The sequence below is a fragment of the Muntiacus reevesi genome, chromosome 13 (genome assembly GCF_963930625.1).
Source record: "Muntiacus reevesi chromosome 13, mMunRee1.1, whole genome shotgun sequence".
Taxonomy (NCBI): domain Eukaryota; kingdom Metazoa; phylum Chordata; class Mammalia; order Artiodactyla; family Cervidae; genus Muntiacus; species Muntiacus reevesi.
The window spans coordinates 3,362,849-3,378,794 of NC_089261.1; the positions used below are offsets into that span (position 1 = coordinate 3,362,849).

Below are 15,946 nucleotides of genomic sequence, written 5' to 3' on the forward strand. Positions count from 1 at the left end.
CTCCATACTTGCTGTACCAGTTGACATTTCCATCAACAGTGTAAATAGGTTCCTTTTTCTCCACACCCTCTCCAGTACTTACTGATTGTAGATTTTTTGATGATGGCCATTCTGACTGGTGTGAGGTGATACCTCATTGTAGTTTTGATTTGCATTTCCCTAAGAATTAGTGATGTTGAGCATCTTTTCCTGTGCTTTTGGCCACCCGAATGTCTCCTTTGGAGAAATATCTATTTAGATCTTCCACCCATTTTTTGGTCAGCTTGTTTGATATTGAGCTGCATGAGCTGTTTGTATATTTTGTTCATTGTTAAATGGTGTACAAGTCCATTTGTTTAGTGACTGTCCCAGACTATTGTGGCAATGCCCATATTCTTTATTGATGTGGCCACAGAAGTCTTTGTTCTTTAGCTTCTGTTCAATTGTTTTGATAGAGATTTCCTTGAATTCCAGGAAGTCTCCCAGTTTTCCAGACTGACTGTTCTGAGGCCCTTCTTCAGCTCCTAACCAGGCTTGCACTGGATCTGACCAAGGTGAAAGCTTAGGGTCTTCTCAACCCTTTTCTAATCATGTGTCTTACCCTGGTCTTTCTAAATAAGGCTTTCTAAATTCCCCAGTACATATAGTTGCTTTTGGATGTCTTAATTTCCCAATGACGTTTCCCCAAGATTTTGCCTTAAGCAGTCTATGCTATGCTTTTTATTTTTAGGCCATGCTGCATGGCACGTGTGCTCTTAGTTCCCAGACCAGGGATGGAACCCACGTCCCCTGCCTTGGAAGCACGGAGTCTTAACCACTGGACCACCAGGGAACTCCCTATTGTATGTTTTGAAATAACAGGCGTCTGCGGCTTGCGGTTTGGCTTGCAGTGTTTTCAAGCTTCCTCACTCTTGGGTTCAGTTAGGTGAGACAGAGTGCCACCTAGTGTCAATTCTTCAGGTAGCCAGCCAGGGAGCAAAGAACAGGCTTACACAGCCATTTGTGAACACGGTCTGCTCCGCCCTCTCTGGACCTAGGGAAGTGGCTCCACCCGGGGGCATGGGCTACCCCCACCCTAAGACTGGAGCCGCTTAATGGCAGGTGCTACTTTAGGGCTGCCAGCAGTCAGAGAGCGAGGGTGAGGGGACGGAGTTAGCGTGCCACAAAACCTTCCAGCCACTTCGTAGTGACTTTTTCTTTTTTTCTTGACTTTGTTTGCTATCGACTTTTATAAACCGTTTTCTAGAATTCTCACAAAATTGGTTCTGACAGTTTCTGTTCAATTTTCAATGTTTCTATTGGAGGATGAGAGTATGGAGTGGCCTCCTCCACCATGTTGCAGACATCACCTTTTTTTTAATGTTTATTTATTTATTTCTTTTTGACTGTGCTGAGTCTTCACTGCTTTGTGGGCTTTTCTCTGGTTGCACCAAGTGGGTGCTACTCTCTAGTGGGCTTCTCACTGCGGTAGCTTCTCTTGTTGTGGAACACAAGTTCTGGGGCGCTTGCACTTCAGTTAATTGCAGCATGTGGGCTCAATAGTGGGCTCCCGGCTCTGGAGCACAGACTCACTAGTTGTGGCTTAGTTGATCTGTGGCTTGTGCTTGTGGGATCTTCCCAGATCAGGGATCGAACCCATGTTTCCTACATTGGCAGGCAGATTCTTTACCACTGAGCCACCAGGAAAGCCCTAGACATCACCATTTTTCAGTTGAGTTCAGTTCAGTTCAGTCGCTCAGTCGTGTCCGACTCTTTGCGACCCCATGAATCGCAGCACACCAGGCCTCCCTGTCCATCACCAACTCACGGAGTTTACTCAGACTCATGTCCATCGAGTTGGTGATGCCATCCAGCCATCTCATCCTCTGTCATCCCCTCCTCCTCCTGCCCCCAATCCCTCTCAGCATCAGGGTCTTTTCCAATGAGTCAGTTCTTCGCATGAGGTGGCCAAAGTATTGGAGTTTCAGCTTCAGCATCAGTCCTTCCAATGAACACCCAGGACTGATCTTTAGGATGGACTGGTTGGATCTCCTTGCAGTCCAAGGGACACTCAGGAGTCTTCTCCAACACCACAGTTCAAAAGCATCAATTTTTCGGTGCTCAGCTTTCTTCACAGTCCAACTCTCACATCCATACATGACCACTGGAAAAACCATAGTCTTGACTAGACGGACCTTTGTTGGCAAAGTAATGTCTCTGCTTTTTTTTTTTTTTTTCATTTATTTTTATTAGTTGGAGGCTAATTACTTTACAATATTGTAGTGGTTTTTGTCATACATTGACACGAATCAGCCATGGATTTACATGTAATCTCCATCCCGATCCCCCCTCCCTGCTCCCTCTCCACCCGATTCCTCTGAATGTCTCTGCTTCTTAATATGCTATCTAGGTTGGTCATAACTTTCCTTCCAAGCAGTAAGCGTCTTTGAATTTCATGGCTACAATCACCATCTGCAGTGATTTTGGACCCAAAAAAATAAAGTCAGCCACTGTTTCCACTGTTTCCCCATTTATTTGCCATGAAGTGATGGGACCAGATGCCATGGTCTTAGTTTTCTGAATGTTAAACTTTAAGCCAACGTTTTCACTCTCCTCTTTCACTTTCATCAAGAGGCTCTTTAATTCCTCTTCACTTTCTGCCATAAGGGTGGTGTCATCTGCATATCTGAGGTTATTGATATTTCTCCTGGCAATCTTGATTCTAGCTTGTGCTTCTTCCAGCCCAGCGTTTCTCATGATGTACTCTGCATAGAAGTTAAACAAGCAGGGTGACAATATACAGCCTTGACGTACTCCTTTTCCTATTTGGAACCAGCCCGTTGTTCCATGTCCAGTTTTAACTGTTGCTTCCTGACCTGCATATAGGTTTCTCAAGAGGCAGGTCAGGTGATCTGGTATGCCCATCTCTTTCAGAATTTTCCACAGTTTATTGTGATCTACACAGTCAAAGGCTTTGGCATAGTCAATAAAGCAGAAATAGATGTTTTTCTGGAATTCTCTTTATTTTTATTTAATTTACTTTTATTAAATTTATTTTATTTACTAAACTTTATTACCTGGTCGGGGGGCGCGTGGTGCCACACCAAATGGCATGTAGGATCTTAGTTCCCGTGGCCCCTGCAGTCACGGTCTGGGGCACTAGGGAATTAGACTTAACCAAATGAATGAGTGGAAGAAGAGAACACAATTAAGCCTACAACACAGGTAAAGTCAGTTCTGCATCTTATGGATTTCCAAGTCATAGTTTCCTGTGGAAACAATAATCTGAAGTGGATGTCATGCAGCAAAAGGAAATAGAATTACAAACTGAACACATAGGGCCTGAGGGTGAGAGAAGGCAGGTGAAGCAGGGCCTTTGGATCACAGGCAGGATCACAGAGGTTTTCAACAAAGAGTGAAAGAGAAAGCATCTGGGGCTCCCAGGACTCCAGCACCTTGACTCCTGGACTATCGGAAGGCACAAGCCAAGCATCAGAATTCTAATTTGAATTATCTAATGTTTAGTTTGGCCTTTGAGTGTGATTTAGGAATGCAGGTCCACACAGGGACCAGCTTTTCTCCAGTTGGGTGTGCCCTAGAACCAGACAGCATCATTACCTGTGTCCTAGGAGTCGTGGAAGAGCCGTCATAGAAGAGCAGAAGCTAATGTGACAGAAAAAAACTGGCTGAATCAGGGATGCAATGTGAAGCTCAGGGACTGAATAACACTCACCTGAATCCTCCAGAGTCAGTCAAACAATCCCACCCCATTAACCCACCCACATCACCTTAATTCCATCCCCACCAACCCGTCAAGGCAATAGCACCTCATTCGAAACCTTGGTTCACCGAAATCCAGTTTGGAGGTTAGAAGGAGTATTCTTGGGACGGGGTTGGGGGTAATGTTTAAAAAAATCTGTCTCCTCCAGCTAAGCACACATGTGTTTTTCTTCCAAGGTTTGCTTTTGTGAAGCGGAACAAGCTGTAGCAGATCTTTCAGGAAATGATGATTTCAGTACTAGTAAAAAGTGAGAGCTCTAATGAGTTTCAAAGGGAGAAATCTGACTGAGAGTAGCACTGACATATACACATGACCCCGTGTAACATAGCTAGCTCATGGGAAGCTGCTGTATAGCTCAGGAAGCTCATGCGGCGCCCTGTGATGACCGGGAGGGGTGGGATGGGTCGGGTGGGAGGGAAGCTCAGGAGGGAGGGGATACATGTACACTCTTGGCGGAGTCACACTGTTGAACAGCAGACACTAACACAACATTGTAAAGCAATTATACTCCAATTTTTAAAGTAATTTTTTTTAAGGTAGAATTTTTTCCAAGTAAACACCAATGCCTGACTCAATTGTACAGAAGAAAGAAATGCTACCAGGTCTGTCAAAGGCCCCAGAACCAACATCAGTCTGCACAGAAGGAGCTTTGTCTTATCATTTTGAGAGATTCCTTTTAAAATGGTCCTCCATATGTTCAGTTCAGTCGCTCAGTCGTGTCCGACTCTTTGCACCCCCATGGACTGCAGCACGCCAGGCCTCCCTGTCCATCACCAACCCCTGGAGTTTACTCAAACTGATGTCCATTGAGTTGGTGATGCCATCCAACCACCTCATCCTCTGTTGTCCCCTTCTCCTCCCACCTTCAATCTTTCCCCGCATCAGGGTCTTTTCAAATGAGCCAGTTCTTTGCATCAGGTGGCCAAAGTATTGGAGTTTCAGCTTCAGCATCAGTCCATATGTAAAGAAGCTCCATATGTAAAGAAGCTTTTTTCCTGACAGGGCATGGTTTTTCAGTTCTATAAACTAACATTAATGAGCAATCACTCTGCACCAAAGCACATGCCTTGCATCTGAGGAAAGAAACAGCTCTTTCTTGCATCCCTGACATCATTCTAGTACAATTTATCACTTACTGGGCCCTGGTTACCAAAGTGGTTCTCATGGAACACTGTGCATTGAAGGTAGAGTTACTCACCTCGTTTTTACTAGAGGTTTTGAAGTTGAAATCCTTTCCAAACTTTGCTACATGTAGTTAACTTGTTCAAGTTGTCAGATTCTATTAACTTTCCTGGCCTCTGCTTCCTAATCCATATCTCATGCCAAGTAATTCTCACCACAGACATGGTCAGTATTTGTCTAGAGTGGCTAGAAAACAGGAAATCAAGACATCATGGCTTTTCAGTGTTTTTATTTTTTTTTTTACCAAAGTATTAAATTTTAATGAAAAGGACTAAATGCAGTTTAATATAACATCTGTTGGCATTCTTCATATATGTAAGAAAGATGCCATCCTCTTTTCACTCATCCACTTTTCAAAGTGACCTTGTCACACCTAGAGGAGGTAGGTACATGCTATAAGCACCAAGGTCCTCATTTTTTCAAAAAGAAAAATACACAGTTGAGAAAAAAATAATTTACCACAATATACACAGTGAATCATTGGCAAGGTCAGAAACAGAATCTAGGACATCTAGATACTGAATGCCTGCTCAATCCACCAGCTTTCAGTCATCATTCTTTATCTTCTCTGAGCTCAAAAATATCACAAACTCCCCACAAAGCTGAGTACTCTGAGTAATACTAGCCACGTGAAATTTTCCACTGTTCCCTCTTCTCTGCCTGGCTTAAGGGGAATATGAGGGCACATCAAATATTTTCATTTCCTTTCATAAGAACAAGCCATTCTTTACCTGTTGAACCATTTTTAAACCCCAGGAACTACTACCTCAGATCCCACCGATTTGCAAAGCTAATCTCAAATCAGCCAATACAAACAACATGACTTCCACAGAATTATATTACAAAATGATTAGATTTCACAGGTAGAACTAAAAGGATTAATCAAATTTAATTTTTAAAATTTCTCCTTAGGAAAGAGGTACAGCAGAAAATAAAAATGTTGAACAAAATACCACCTGGAAGAGACCACCCACTCTAACCTTGGTCAAAGGATGATCACCAATCAAGACACATAAGGGAAAAGAGCTGTGGCCACCTGAACTCATAGGGAGGAGGGTCTTGGGCTAAAAGTATCAGTGCTTTAGGAGAGTGCGGCTGCTCTGAGATGACAAGTGCCGCCAGAGGCATGTTTGCTCGCTATGTGACACAGAGTCAATTACTAAGCCCCCACAGAATCAGTTACATCAGCGCCACGAGGAAGTGCAGCCTCTGGGAAAGGCACCCCGATTCATTATAGTCACCAGACAGTGTACTCTGTGCAGCCATAAGGTTAACCAAAAAGAAAAGTGAAGTCACTCAGTCACGTCCAACTCTTTGTAACCCCATGGACTGTAGCCTGCCAGGCTCCTCTGTCCATGGGATTCTCCAGGCAAGAATACTGGAGTGGGTTGCCACTTCCTTCTCCAGGGGATCTTCCCCACCCAGGGATCAAACCCAGGTCTCCTGCACTGCAGGCAGACTCTTTGTCATCTAAGCCACCAGGGAAGCCCAAAAAGAAAACAAGCATTTATTAACAAATACACATGTCATCCATTCAGTCCACAAACATTACTGAGTGGCTAAGATAGTCCAGGCACAGGAAATGCCAAAATAAATGAAATCTCAAACACAAGGAACTGACAATGAACATTTTCAAGAAAGCCAGAAAACCCCCTTGACTCAAGATTATCTGCTTTCCCCTCTGGCCCAAGGCTGGTGCCTGGATCCCTTTGACTGGCACTGGTACTGCCATGTCCAGGCCTCTCCTTCAAAGAGCAAACACCCAGGACACAGACCCCATCAAGCTTCCATCCTCAGGTTCAATGTGTTCATCAATTTATCAGATTGATTTTTCTTGTGCCAGGAAAACTTGACAAGGATTTCATGAGGTAGGGTGATGCTTTCTTTTAAAAAAAAAATGAGGGGGGAGGTTAGATAGAGAAAGTGGTAGTAATCAGGGGACCACAACTCTTTAAGCAATATTTAAGGATCACAAACAATGTTAACATGCTGAATCTACCTGAGAAAAATTTGCATCAGACATCATGGGGCTTCTGTACCTTAGTCTGCTTTTACCTAGACACTGGACTGAGGGGAATTTCCTTCTGCAGCTCTGATATGTACAGATGACTATACCGCACTGGCCTCAAATATATAAGTTAACAGCAAATCAGTGACTTTTCTCCAGCTAGCCTGTAATTACAAATGTACACATTTATCAACAGGGCAGAGTTTACAACTGGCTGGTGTCCCTTTAACACCACTGAATGGGACCAAAGGGAGACAGAGTGAAGACTCCAGCCTCCACAAGCACAGCCTGCAGCAGAAAGCAGGACTCAGGCAAAGTAGGCATGGCAGAAGACAGCCACGGCCAACAGAATGATGCCATTGATGTTGACTACCATCCGCCACAAACGGTTCTCCGAGGTGTCTGTCATCTTCAGCTTCATGGCTGCCTCCTCTTCCTTCGTCATTTTGGGGCCTTTCTGCTGGTCCAGACCACAGAACAGGTCATAGGCCTGCCTGAAGCATCCTTTTTTCTCCTCAGAAGCTTCTGTGTCTGGGGAAAGGAATAAAAGGACTGTTGGATACAGAAGCAGGAGGCACTAGAAAAGATTTCCAAAGGAGATATCAGGCCATGATACATCTGCCACTTTGCACACAGCTCCCAATTTTCTTGTTTGCAGGAATAAAAATGGTACAAATTAATGTTTGGATAAATGTAATTAATTATAAGATGATGTTAATAGTTGGAGTCTATATAATATATACTGTGGTGGTATATTTTACCTCTGTTGGGCACAAAGGAAATACATTTTGATTTAGGACACTCAGAATCAAACAAGAAATAATAGCTTATGAGAGAGAAATGTTAACCATTGACTGGGGGACTGTGACATGTGAAGAATGTGGAAAACCCACCTCTCAACCAGAGAAACCCATACCTGTTTGCTACATCGCTGAAAGCAATGAGTTTGGCATGACTCAAGAGTGTATTGACTGCACCTGAAATTCCAAGGCTTCACAATAGATCCAGTCATGTGGCAAGGATTTGTCTTTTCAGTCCCTGATCCAGGGCAGCAAGTGAGCAGTAAGTGAGCAGCAAGTGAGCAGCAAGTGAGCAACTAGTGAGCAGCAAGTGAGCAGCAAGTGAGCAACAAGTAAGCAGCAAGTGAGCAAGGGAGCAGCAAGTGAGCTTAAGATCTGATACTGCTGAGTCAAACCATTCAACTGACCTTGACACTAATAGTGGATGCCCACCAAGGGAACAAATTCTGTGCTCTGAGCCCAGGTGTGGCATTAAAGGTGAGCAGACCTGGGTTAGAATCCCAGGTTGTGACTCACTAAATATGAAATCAAGCCCACTGTGTTTTCAGCACCATGGTCAGAGACCACTGCCCTCCCCTCTCCAGCCCAGGACCAGCAAATCACACATGACCTTGTGCTCCCACACCTCTGCACACCACACATCACCACGACCAACCTCCATATGTGTACCCCTCCCATGTAGGGAGAAAAAGCTCTGACACAGAAATTGAGGAATACATTGCTCCATGATCAGGATAAGTCTCTAAGCATTGACAAAGCATTATCTTAGAGCTCTGAAGAATTGATGCTTTCGAATGGTGGTGCCAGAGAAGACTCTTGAGAGTCCCTCGGACAGCAAGGAGATCAAATCAGTCAACCCTAAACAAAATCAACCCTGAATATTCATTGGAAGGACTGGTGCTGAAGCTGAAACTCCAATACTTTGGCCACCTGATATGAAGAGCTGATTTATTGGAAAGACTCTGATGCTAGGGAAGATTGAAGACAAAAAGAGAAGAGGGTGACAGATGATGAAAAGATTGGATGGCATCACCAACTCAATGGACATGAGTTTGAGCAAACTCCAGGAGAGAGTGAGGGCAGGGAAGCCTTGTGGGCTGCAGTCCACAGGGTCGCAAAGAGTCAGAAACCACTTAGTGACTGAACAACAAATAACAACAAGCATTATCTTAGTGGACTTGCAGGGAAATCTGATATTTTAAACATGATATGTTAAGCCAGCAAGACACAAGACCCTAAGAGCCTCCATCTCATCCCCCTGATATCACTAGAACTGACCACAGCTTTGGTTCCAACTGCTTTCAGTTTATAGGCTAGTGTCTTCCCTGTCCCTATCCAAGCCCCAAACCAGTCAGGGTGGTGAATATCTCACCTGTGCTTACTCACTGAGCACTGTAAACCAAGAAGGGAGGAGCTGGGACGATTCTGCATCCTCCTCCTCCCCTTGACAAGGCCTTGAGTGAACTGCCCCAAGCCCATTTATCCATCTCACCCCATACTCCACTCCTCACTCCCCTCCAGAAGAGAGATCTGAACTTTGAAGGCACTTGGTGAAGGCTTCAGTAAGTTGGTCTTGTGGTTGGAGGAGTAACTTGGGAATAGGCTCTGAGCCACAAATCACCTATTTCTAAGGCATCCTCCCGGGCATCTTGAATGTCCTCATCTTCTGCATCCAGGTCAATACGCTCCTCTTTGCTGTTACGCAGGCTCCAGCACAAGCGGTAGAGCTGTGGAGAAAGCAGAACAGGTTAGCAGGAAGATCCAAGTAGTGTCCTGGGCCAAGAAGTTGGGAGAACAAAGAGATGTGTGTCGAGAAGGGAAAAGGAATGTGGCTCTCAACTCCATCAACAACACAGATAACAGTTCCCATCCACAGCACTATCTCTGAATATGCTGGGAACGTGGATATTAATCATACACACACATGCACATACCATCCCCTAGGATATGGGCATATTCAGAGGCTAAGAGACTGTCATGAGCATAGAAATGTTTTGAATGATCTCTTGTTACACATGATAAATGAACTTGTTCCTTTTAGCACTCATGCTAGGAAACAAGCCCAGGCACCCATTTATCCAGACAGCAGTGTAAGTAAGATCAGACTTTTGTACCATGTTAATTGTAGACTCATGAGCCAGTTAGAATAGGAAGAGCTGGAGGTGTACTTTCTACGGACATGAAACCAGAAACTACTTTATTTCAAGAAGCATGGAACTAGATGAGTTTGGGGCTACAATACTTTGAAAAACTGAGGCATCAAGAAGCAATTAATACAACATAAAGAGAGTCTGTGACAGATTTGGCCAATACAGTTCTACTGCTATAAAAGCAATCTTTGTTTGACATTAAGATTGGTCACAGTTTTGAAAATTTGGCAGTGAGGTTAAAGGTCTGTTAGGGATTCCTGTTTTTCTGTATGCATGAGAAAGGGACCAACAAAAGCCTTTCTCTTTCTCTTCAGACAAAAGTGACCTTGGGTTAACTCTCTAGCTCTGTTCACTGGAAACCTGAAAAGGGTAGAATGCTAGCTGTGCTGGCTTACCAGACTACACTGCTTATGGTAAAAAGTGACCCACAGTTGGTAATCTTCACCTGCACTGGGAGGGCTATGAACATTCCCTAAACCAAGGGCAACATCTAGAGCTAAAGAAGAGTACCTGTCATCTTTGAAGTCTTGAATCAATTAGACTTTGATACCATTTGAAATTTCTTAAATTCCATGGGCAACTGTTTGGAGGCTTCATTGGGAAAAAAAAAATAATAAAGGGTATATCTTGCTTCAGATTTCCCTCAGTGTGGTGACTTTTACAACTAGGTATGTCCCTTGCTGGGACCTTTGGAAGCTATGACCTAGAGACTATTACAAGAAATGTGCATTCCTATCTGGGACATACACATCCAAGCTGGGGTAACCCTGTGTCTGCCCACGTGATCTCACTGCCTGTTCCTGAGTCGGCACCCAGGCAGCAGGACCCAGAGAAGCAGCCCCTTGTACTGAAATGTGACCTGCTGGAGACACGCTCGACACTGCTCTGCTGCAAACCCCGTTTCCTGTCCTGCCGTCCTGTGCAGGCTCAGTTGCTAAGTCATGTCCGACTCTCTGCAACACCACGGACTGTAGCCCATCCGACTCCTCTGTCCATAAAATTTCCCAGGCAAGAATACTCGAGTGGGTTGCTATTTCCTCCTCTGGGGCATCTTCCTGACACAGGGATCGAACCCAGGTCTCCTGCATTGCAGCTGGATTCTTTACCACTGAGCCACCTGGGGAGCCCATGTGTCCTTTTACATGACACCAAAGACAAGGACAGCCTATTTCAGTCATGAGAGTAAAAGACCTCTAATCCTAACTGAGCCAAAGCAGTCAAGTTGAGTGCTGCAGCGTGAACATGAAACCAGCGCAGGACAGTCTTCTACAGGGATACTCACATGCACATCTGCAATGGGCTTGGTGAAGAGGGAGACAGCCAGGATGACGATGATAGTGATGACAAAGAGGATGATGGCAAAATACAAGTAGTGCACACCGCAGATAATCGTGGGACAGTTGCTGGGCTCCATGCAGCTCCCGGTTCCATAGGCAAACTCGGTGATCATACGGGACACCCCGATCAAAAATCCTATGATCAATCCCCAAAAGGCTCCCTGTGAAAGAAAAGCCTGGTTAATGAACACTGTATCTAGGAAACAGCTGTGCATTCATTGGGGGACAGAGACAAAAGAATAACAGTGAGAGAAATACGAGCTCCAGGCCATCTGAAACAGGAACACTGGAGTTGAGAACATGACTAGGAACGTTACGTCAGGCCTTCGATGGCTCCATTTACCACCTTTTAGTAACTCGACTTGGTATTTGCATGTGCTTAGTTGCCCAGTCATGTCCAATCAACTCTTTTGCAACCCCATGGATCTGCCAGGCTCCTCTGTCCATGGGATTCTCCAGGCAAGAGTCCTGGATTGGGTTGCCATTTCCTCCTCCAGGGGATCTTCCCAATGGAGGGACTGGACCCGTGTCTCCTACATCTTCTGCACTGGCAGGTGTATTCTTTACCACTGAGCTACCTGGGAAGCCCTTGGTTAGAATAGCACCCAAGTTCTCAGTGCCAAAAAAAAAAAACCCTATAACTTTAAAAATACTTTGAATTTCTCTACCTGTAGCTACTATTACCATCAGACTCCAGATTTAGGTACATCCAGTTATAACACAATTACTTGTGAGCTAATCTGTATTCCTTGAAGACATGGGAAAGAAACTGGGTCTCTTAGAGGAAGAGGAGAAAGGAACTTTTCCATCAGCCCCTTTTATAGATCCAAAGTCCCCTCACCCTTATCCCTATCTGGCTGGAGTATCACTTTTTGGTCCTTCACTGGGCCCTGAGAAGTGCTGGCTGGAAAACCTAGCCCCCTGAAGAACCCAGGAGGTAGGCTGTGCTAGCACTTCCTATGGAGCTGTTCGCCCAGAGGCTACAAGCTTCCCAGAGAGTGCCACACAGTCAGAATCACCCAGAGTAGATGGAAAACACACATCATAACTTGGGAATTAATTTAGAACCTGCAGCGAGGAGGAGAGTCCCAAGGTCCCTGGAGGATTTTCCATATAAATCCTCACCAGCACCTTCATTCCTGCTCAAGATATCTGGAAGTAGAATTTCTCCCAGAGAATATACAAATCCAGATGGGAATTTCTGTGCCAAATGACTTTTCTAAACATTCATGATACCTACCGGCTCATTGACTCTCTTGCAGAAAATAGCAAGCAGGAAGACTGCTGCGATGGGTGGTCCCAAGTAACTGGTGATGGACTGGATGTAGTCGAAGAGCTGTCCGCCTTGTGCTGACTGCACGATGGGCACCCAGGCGATGCTGACGCCGATCAGCACCAGCATGAACAACCTGAAATTAAGCCCCACAACAGGGTGTCAACAAATGGCTCCACTGGAATAGTTATAGATAGATAGATAGAGAAACTACCTGCAATACAGGAGACTCAGGTTCAATCCCTAGATCAGGAATATCCCCTGGAGAAGGAAATGGCAACACTCTCCAGTACTCTTGCCTGGGAAATCCCATGGACAGAGGAGCCTGGAAGGCTACATTCCACAGGGTCACAAAAAGTCAGACATGACTGAGCGACTGAACAACAGCAACAGTAGAAATAGATAGATAGAAAGGTTTATATGACCAGAGCAGTGAAAAACAATTAGCAAATTCGTTGAGACTCTTCTGTATTCTGCTCCTTCAGAGGTTTCCCTTGTGACTCAGACAGTAAAGAATCCACCTGCACTGTGGGAAACGTGGGTTCAATCCCTGGGTTGGGAAGATCCCCTGAAGGAGGGCATGGCAACTCACTCCAGTATTCTTGCGTGGAAAATCCCCAAGGACAGATGAGCCTGGTGGGTTATAGTCCATGGGGTCACAAAGAGTCGGACATGACTGAGCGACTAAGCACATAGCACTGCTCCTTCAGGAAAATCTTCTTTGCCTATGAGTAAAATGCACTTGATTTTCTATAGTAAAGTAGAGCTACTAACCACCAGGAAAGAATCCAATTTGAGAGGCAGTGGTGTTTAGGAACAAAGGTGAGGACTTTGGAGCCAGTCTCCTTTTTTTTTTTTTTTTTTTTGGCCATGCCTCATAACTTATGGGATCTCAGTTTCCCAACCAGGGATTGAACTTGCACCTTGGCAGTGAGAACACGGAATCCTAACCACAGGACCACCTGGGAATTCTCTGAAAGTTAAAGTGAAGTCAATCAGTTGTCTCCGACTCTTTGCAACCCTATGAACTGTAGCCCACCAGGCTCCTCCATCCATGGGATTTTCCAGGCAAGAATACTAAAGTGGGTTGCCATTTTCTTCTCCGGGGGATCTTCCCAACCCAGGGATTGAACTCAGGTCTCCCACACTGCAGGAAGACTCGCTATCTGAGCCACCAGGGATCCCTAGCTCTCCTCCTTTTGAGTTTCACTTCAAGTCCTAAAAAGATGGGATGCGTCCTCAGTTATATATGACTCTTTACAACCCCATAGACTGTAGCCTGCCAGGTTTCTCTGCCCTTGAGGTTTTCCAGGGAAGAATACTAGAGAGGGTTGCCATTTCTTCCTCCAGTGGATCTTCCTGACCTAGGGATCAGACCCGGGTGTCCTGGAATTTCTGCATTGGTAGAGAGATTCTTTACCACTGAATCACCTGGGGAAAATGGGAGGGTTCCTTTTAACCTCTTGATTTAATTAGAAAGAAGGCGGTGGTTCTCTTATCTCTTGAATTTAAGGCAGAAGAGTCTTAAGCTACCCTTCACAAAGTAGTGTTCTTGCTCACACATTTCTCCCTCTAAAGTGCCCCTCCCATTGCCTCCCATTTACTCGGATCCTATCCACCATTTAGACTCAGCTTGGGGTCTCCCTCCCCCAGAAGTCTTGCTCAGCTACTGACTAGTACACTCATCTCTCCCTTCTCTGAGCCTGTGATTGCTCTTAACAGGCAGCACAGCACAGTGTAGAATTGTTTCCTGTAACTGTAAGCTTATTGAAGACAGGGACAAACCCCAGAGCAGCAGTTATTGGATGCACAAAAAGTGTGAGCCCCAACACAATCCAGGGCCAAGAGATCCAGCCCTGAGCAAAGCAACAAAATGATTTTCTTTCCATGTTGCATCTTGAGCCGTATACATAACAGAGAATGCCAGTAAACATCTTTCAGAGGAAAACCCTGTCAGGGGACTATGCTGCTTCCTGAGAAGCAGAGGGCAGACTCTGGCCCAGTCTGACCTCCCCTGGGTGCCAGGGGTCTCATCGCCTGCAAGTCACCTGTCATGCTCCTTTCCTTCCTTTGCCCCAGTCTTGCTCATGAGATTTAGGAGGTGGCAGCACTCCCTGGAAAGCTTTCCCTGGACAGGCATCCCAGGAATTTTTTCACCTGCCCTGAGGAGGTTGGCCTGCCTTCACCCCACAGAGAGACACAGAAGAGCTTCTGCTGGTCCTCTACCCAGAGCCTCTGCTCCATGGATAGTCAAGATAATGGGCACGCCTGGTGCACAGGTCCATACTTACTGTGTCAAGTCTCCTGTTGTGTCCATTAGCCCACTTGGCAATAACAAGTGCACACAGTCTGGTGTTTTAGACTTTACAAAGCACAGTCACAAGCATAGTGTCACCTGACCCTCACAATGGTCCTCTAAAATGCTACAGCAAAGGGTCAAGGCATTGGAGGCACCTGGGCCTAAAAGACTTCCAGAGAGGAGAGTCGCAATGTGCAGGCCTGAGGAAGACAGTGTGGGATGGTATACAGGGCCTAGACAAGGACTCAGTTGGCCGTGGGTTCCAGTCCTGGCTCTGCTGCTGTCCAAACTTCCTTATTTAGGTATGACAAGCCTCATTTTGTTCACTGATAAACTGAGGTTAGATTAATGATCCCTGATGTTGTTTCATGCTCCAGATTAAATGATCTCTGATGTTTCATGTTCCAGAGGGACACTGTTTTAATGATCTTGGATTTAAAGTTGAATGCCACTGAGTGCAATATAACTTCCACGGTGGTTACTCTCATTCTACCCAGCATCTACCAATCTTCTCCATCTTGAGAGAACCTCTCTGGTTATTCAAGTTTTCATGGAGCTTGACAGGGGGAGCTGTACTTACCTTCCTGCGATCATGAGCTCTTTCTCAGATGCTTTCTTCCGGATCTTGGTGTAGATGTCCATGGTGAAGAGGGTGCTGGCGCTGTTGAAGATGGAGGTCAGGGAGCTCATGAGAGAGGCTAGCATGACCGATAGCATCAGGCCTCGCAGTCCTGGAAAAAAGGAGGCTCTGAGTGGTACATGCAGCATTTCAGCTCTTTTGTGCTTGAAAATTTGTGACAACTCAAGGTTTTTTGCCTTCTGACACCATGCCATATTATTTGATTTATCTCTCCAGAGAGATTAGACATTTAAGGATGGACTGTGTCTTTAAGTTATATTGGAAGTCCTCATCAGTCAACAAAGAGCTAGGGACAAAGTATCAAAGTATACATGCAGTAAATGCTTTCCAGTTGGATTGCTGGCAGTAGTGGTGGTTATGGTTGTGTGTGTGTGTGTGTGTGTGTGTGTGTGTGTGTGCGCGCGCGCGCGGGCGCGTGTGTGTTTCCATCTGAGCCTTTATAAGGTCTCTCATCTGAAAGATTAATGATAATGGAGAAATATTTACACTAGGATTCAAAAGATGAGATTTCAAGAAAG

At 45.2% G+C, this 15,946-nt stretch overlaps 1 protein-coding gene across 1 annotated transcript in view; it reads right to left on the bottom strand.

The window, feature by feature from the left end:
• Positions 1 to 5,140: 5,140 nt before the first annotated feature.
• The window catches only part of SLC5A1 (solute carrier family 5 member 1), a 48,859-nt gene continuing 38,053 nt past the window's right edge, over positions 5,141 to 15,946 (bottom strand). Inside the window, exons 12-16 of the mRNA XM_065903936.1 lie at positions 15,369 to 15,519; positions 12,457 to 12,625; positions 11,162 to 11,377; positions 9,351 to 9,456; positions 5,141 to 7,460 (exon numbers count right to left, since the gene is read on the bottom strand). Of these exons, the coding sequence (XP_065760008.1) occupies positions 7,237 to 7,460; positions 9,351 to 9,456; positions 11,162 to 11,377; positions 12,457 to 12,625; positions 15,369 to 15,519 (866 nt within the window). The 3' untranslated portion in view covers positions 5,141 to 7,236. The remainder of the gene's footprint in view (positions 7,461 to 9,350; positions 9,457 to 11,161; positions 11,378 to 12,456; positions 12,626 to 15,368; positions 15,520 to 15,946) is intronic.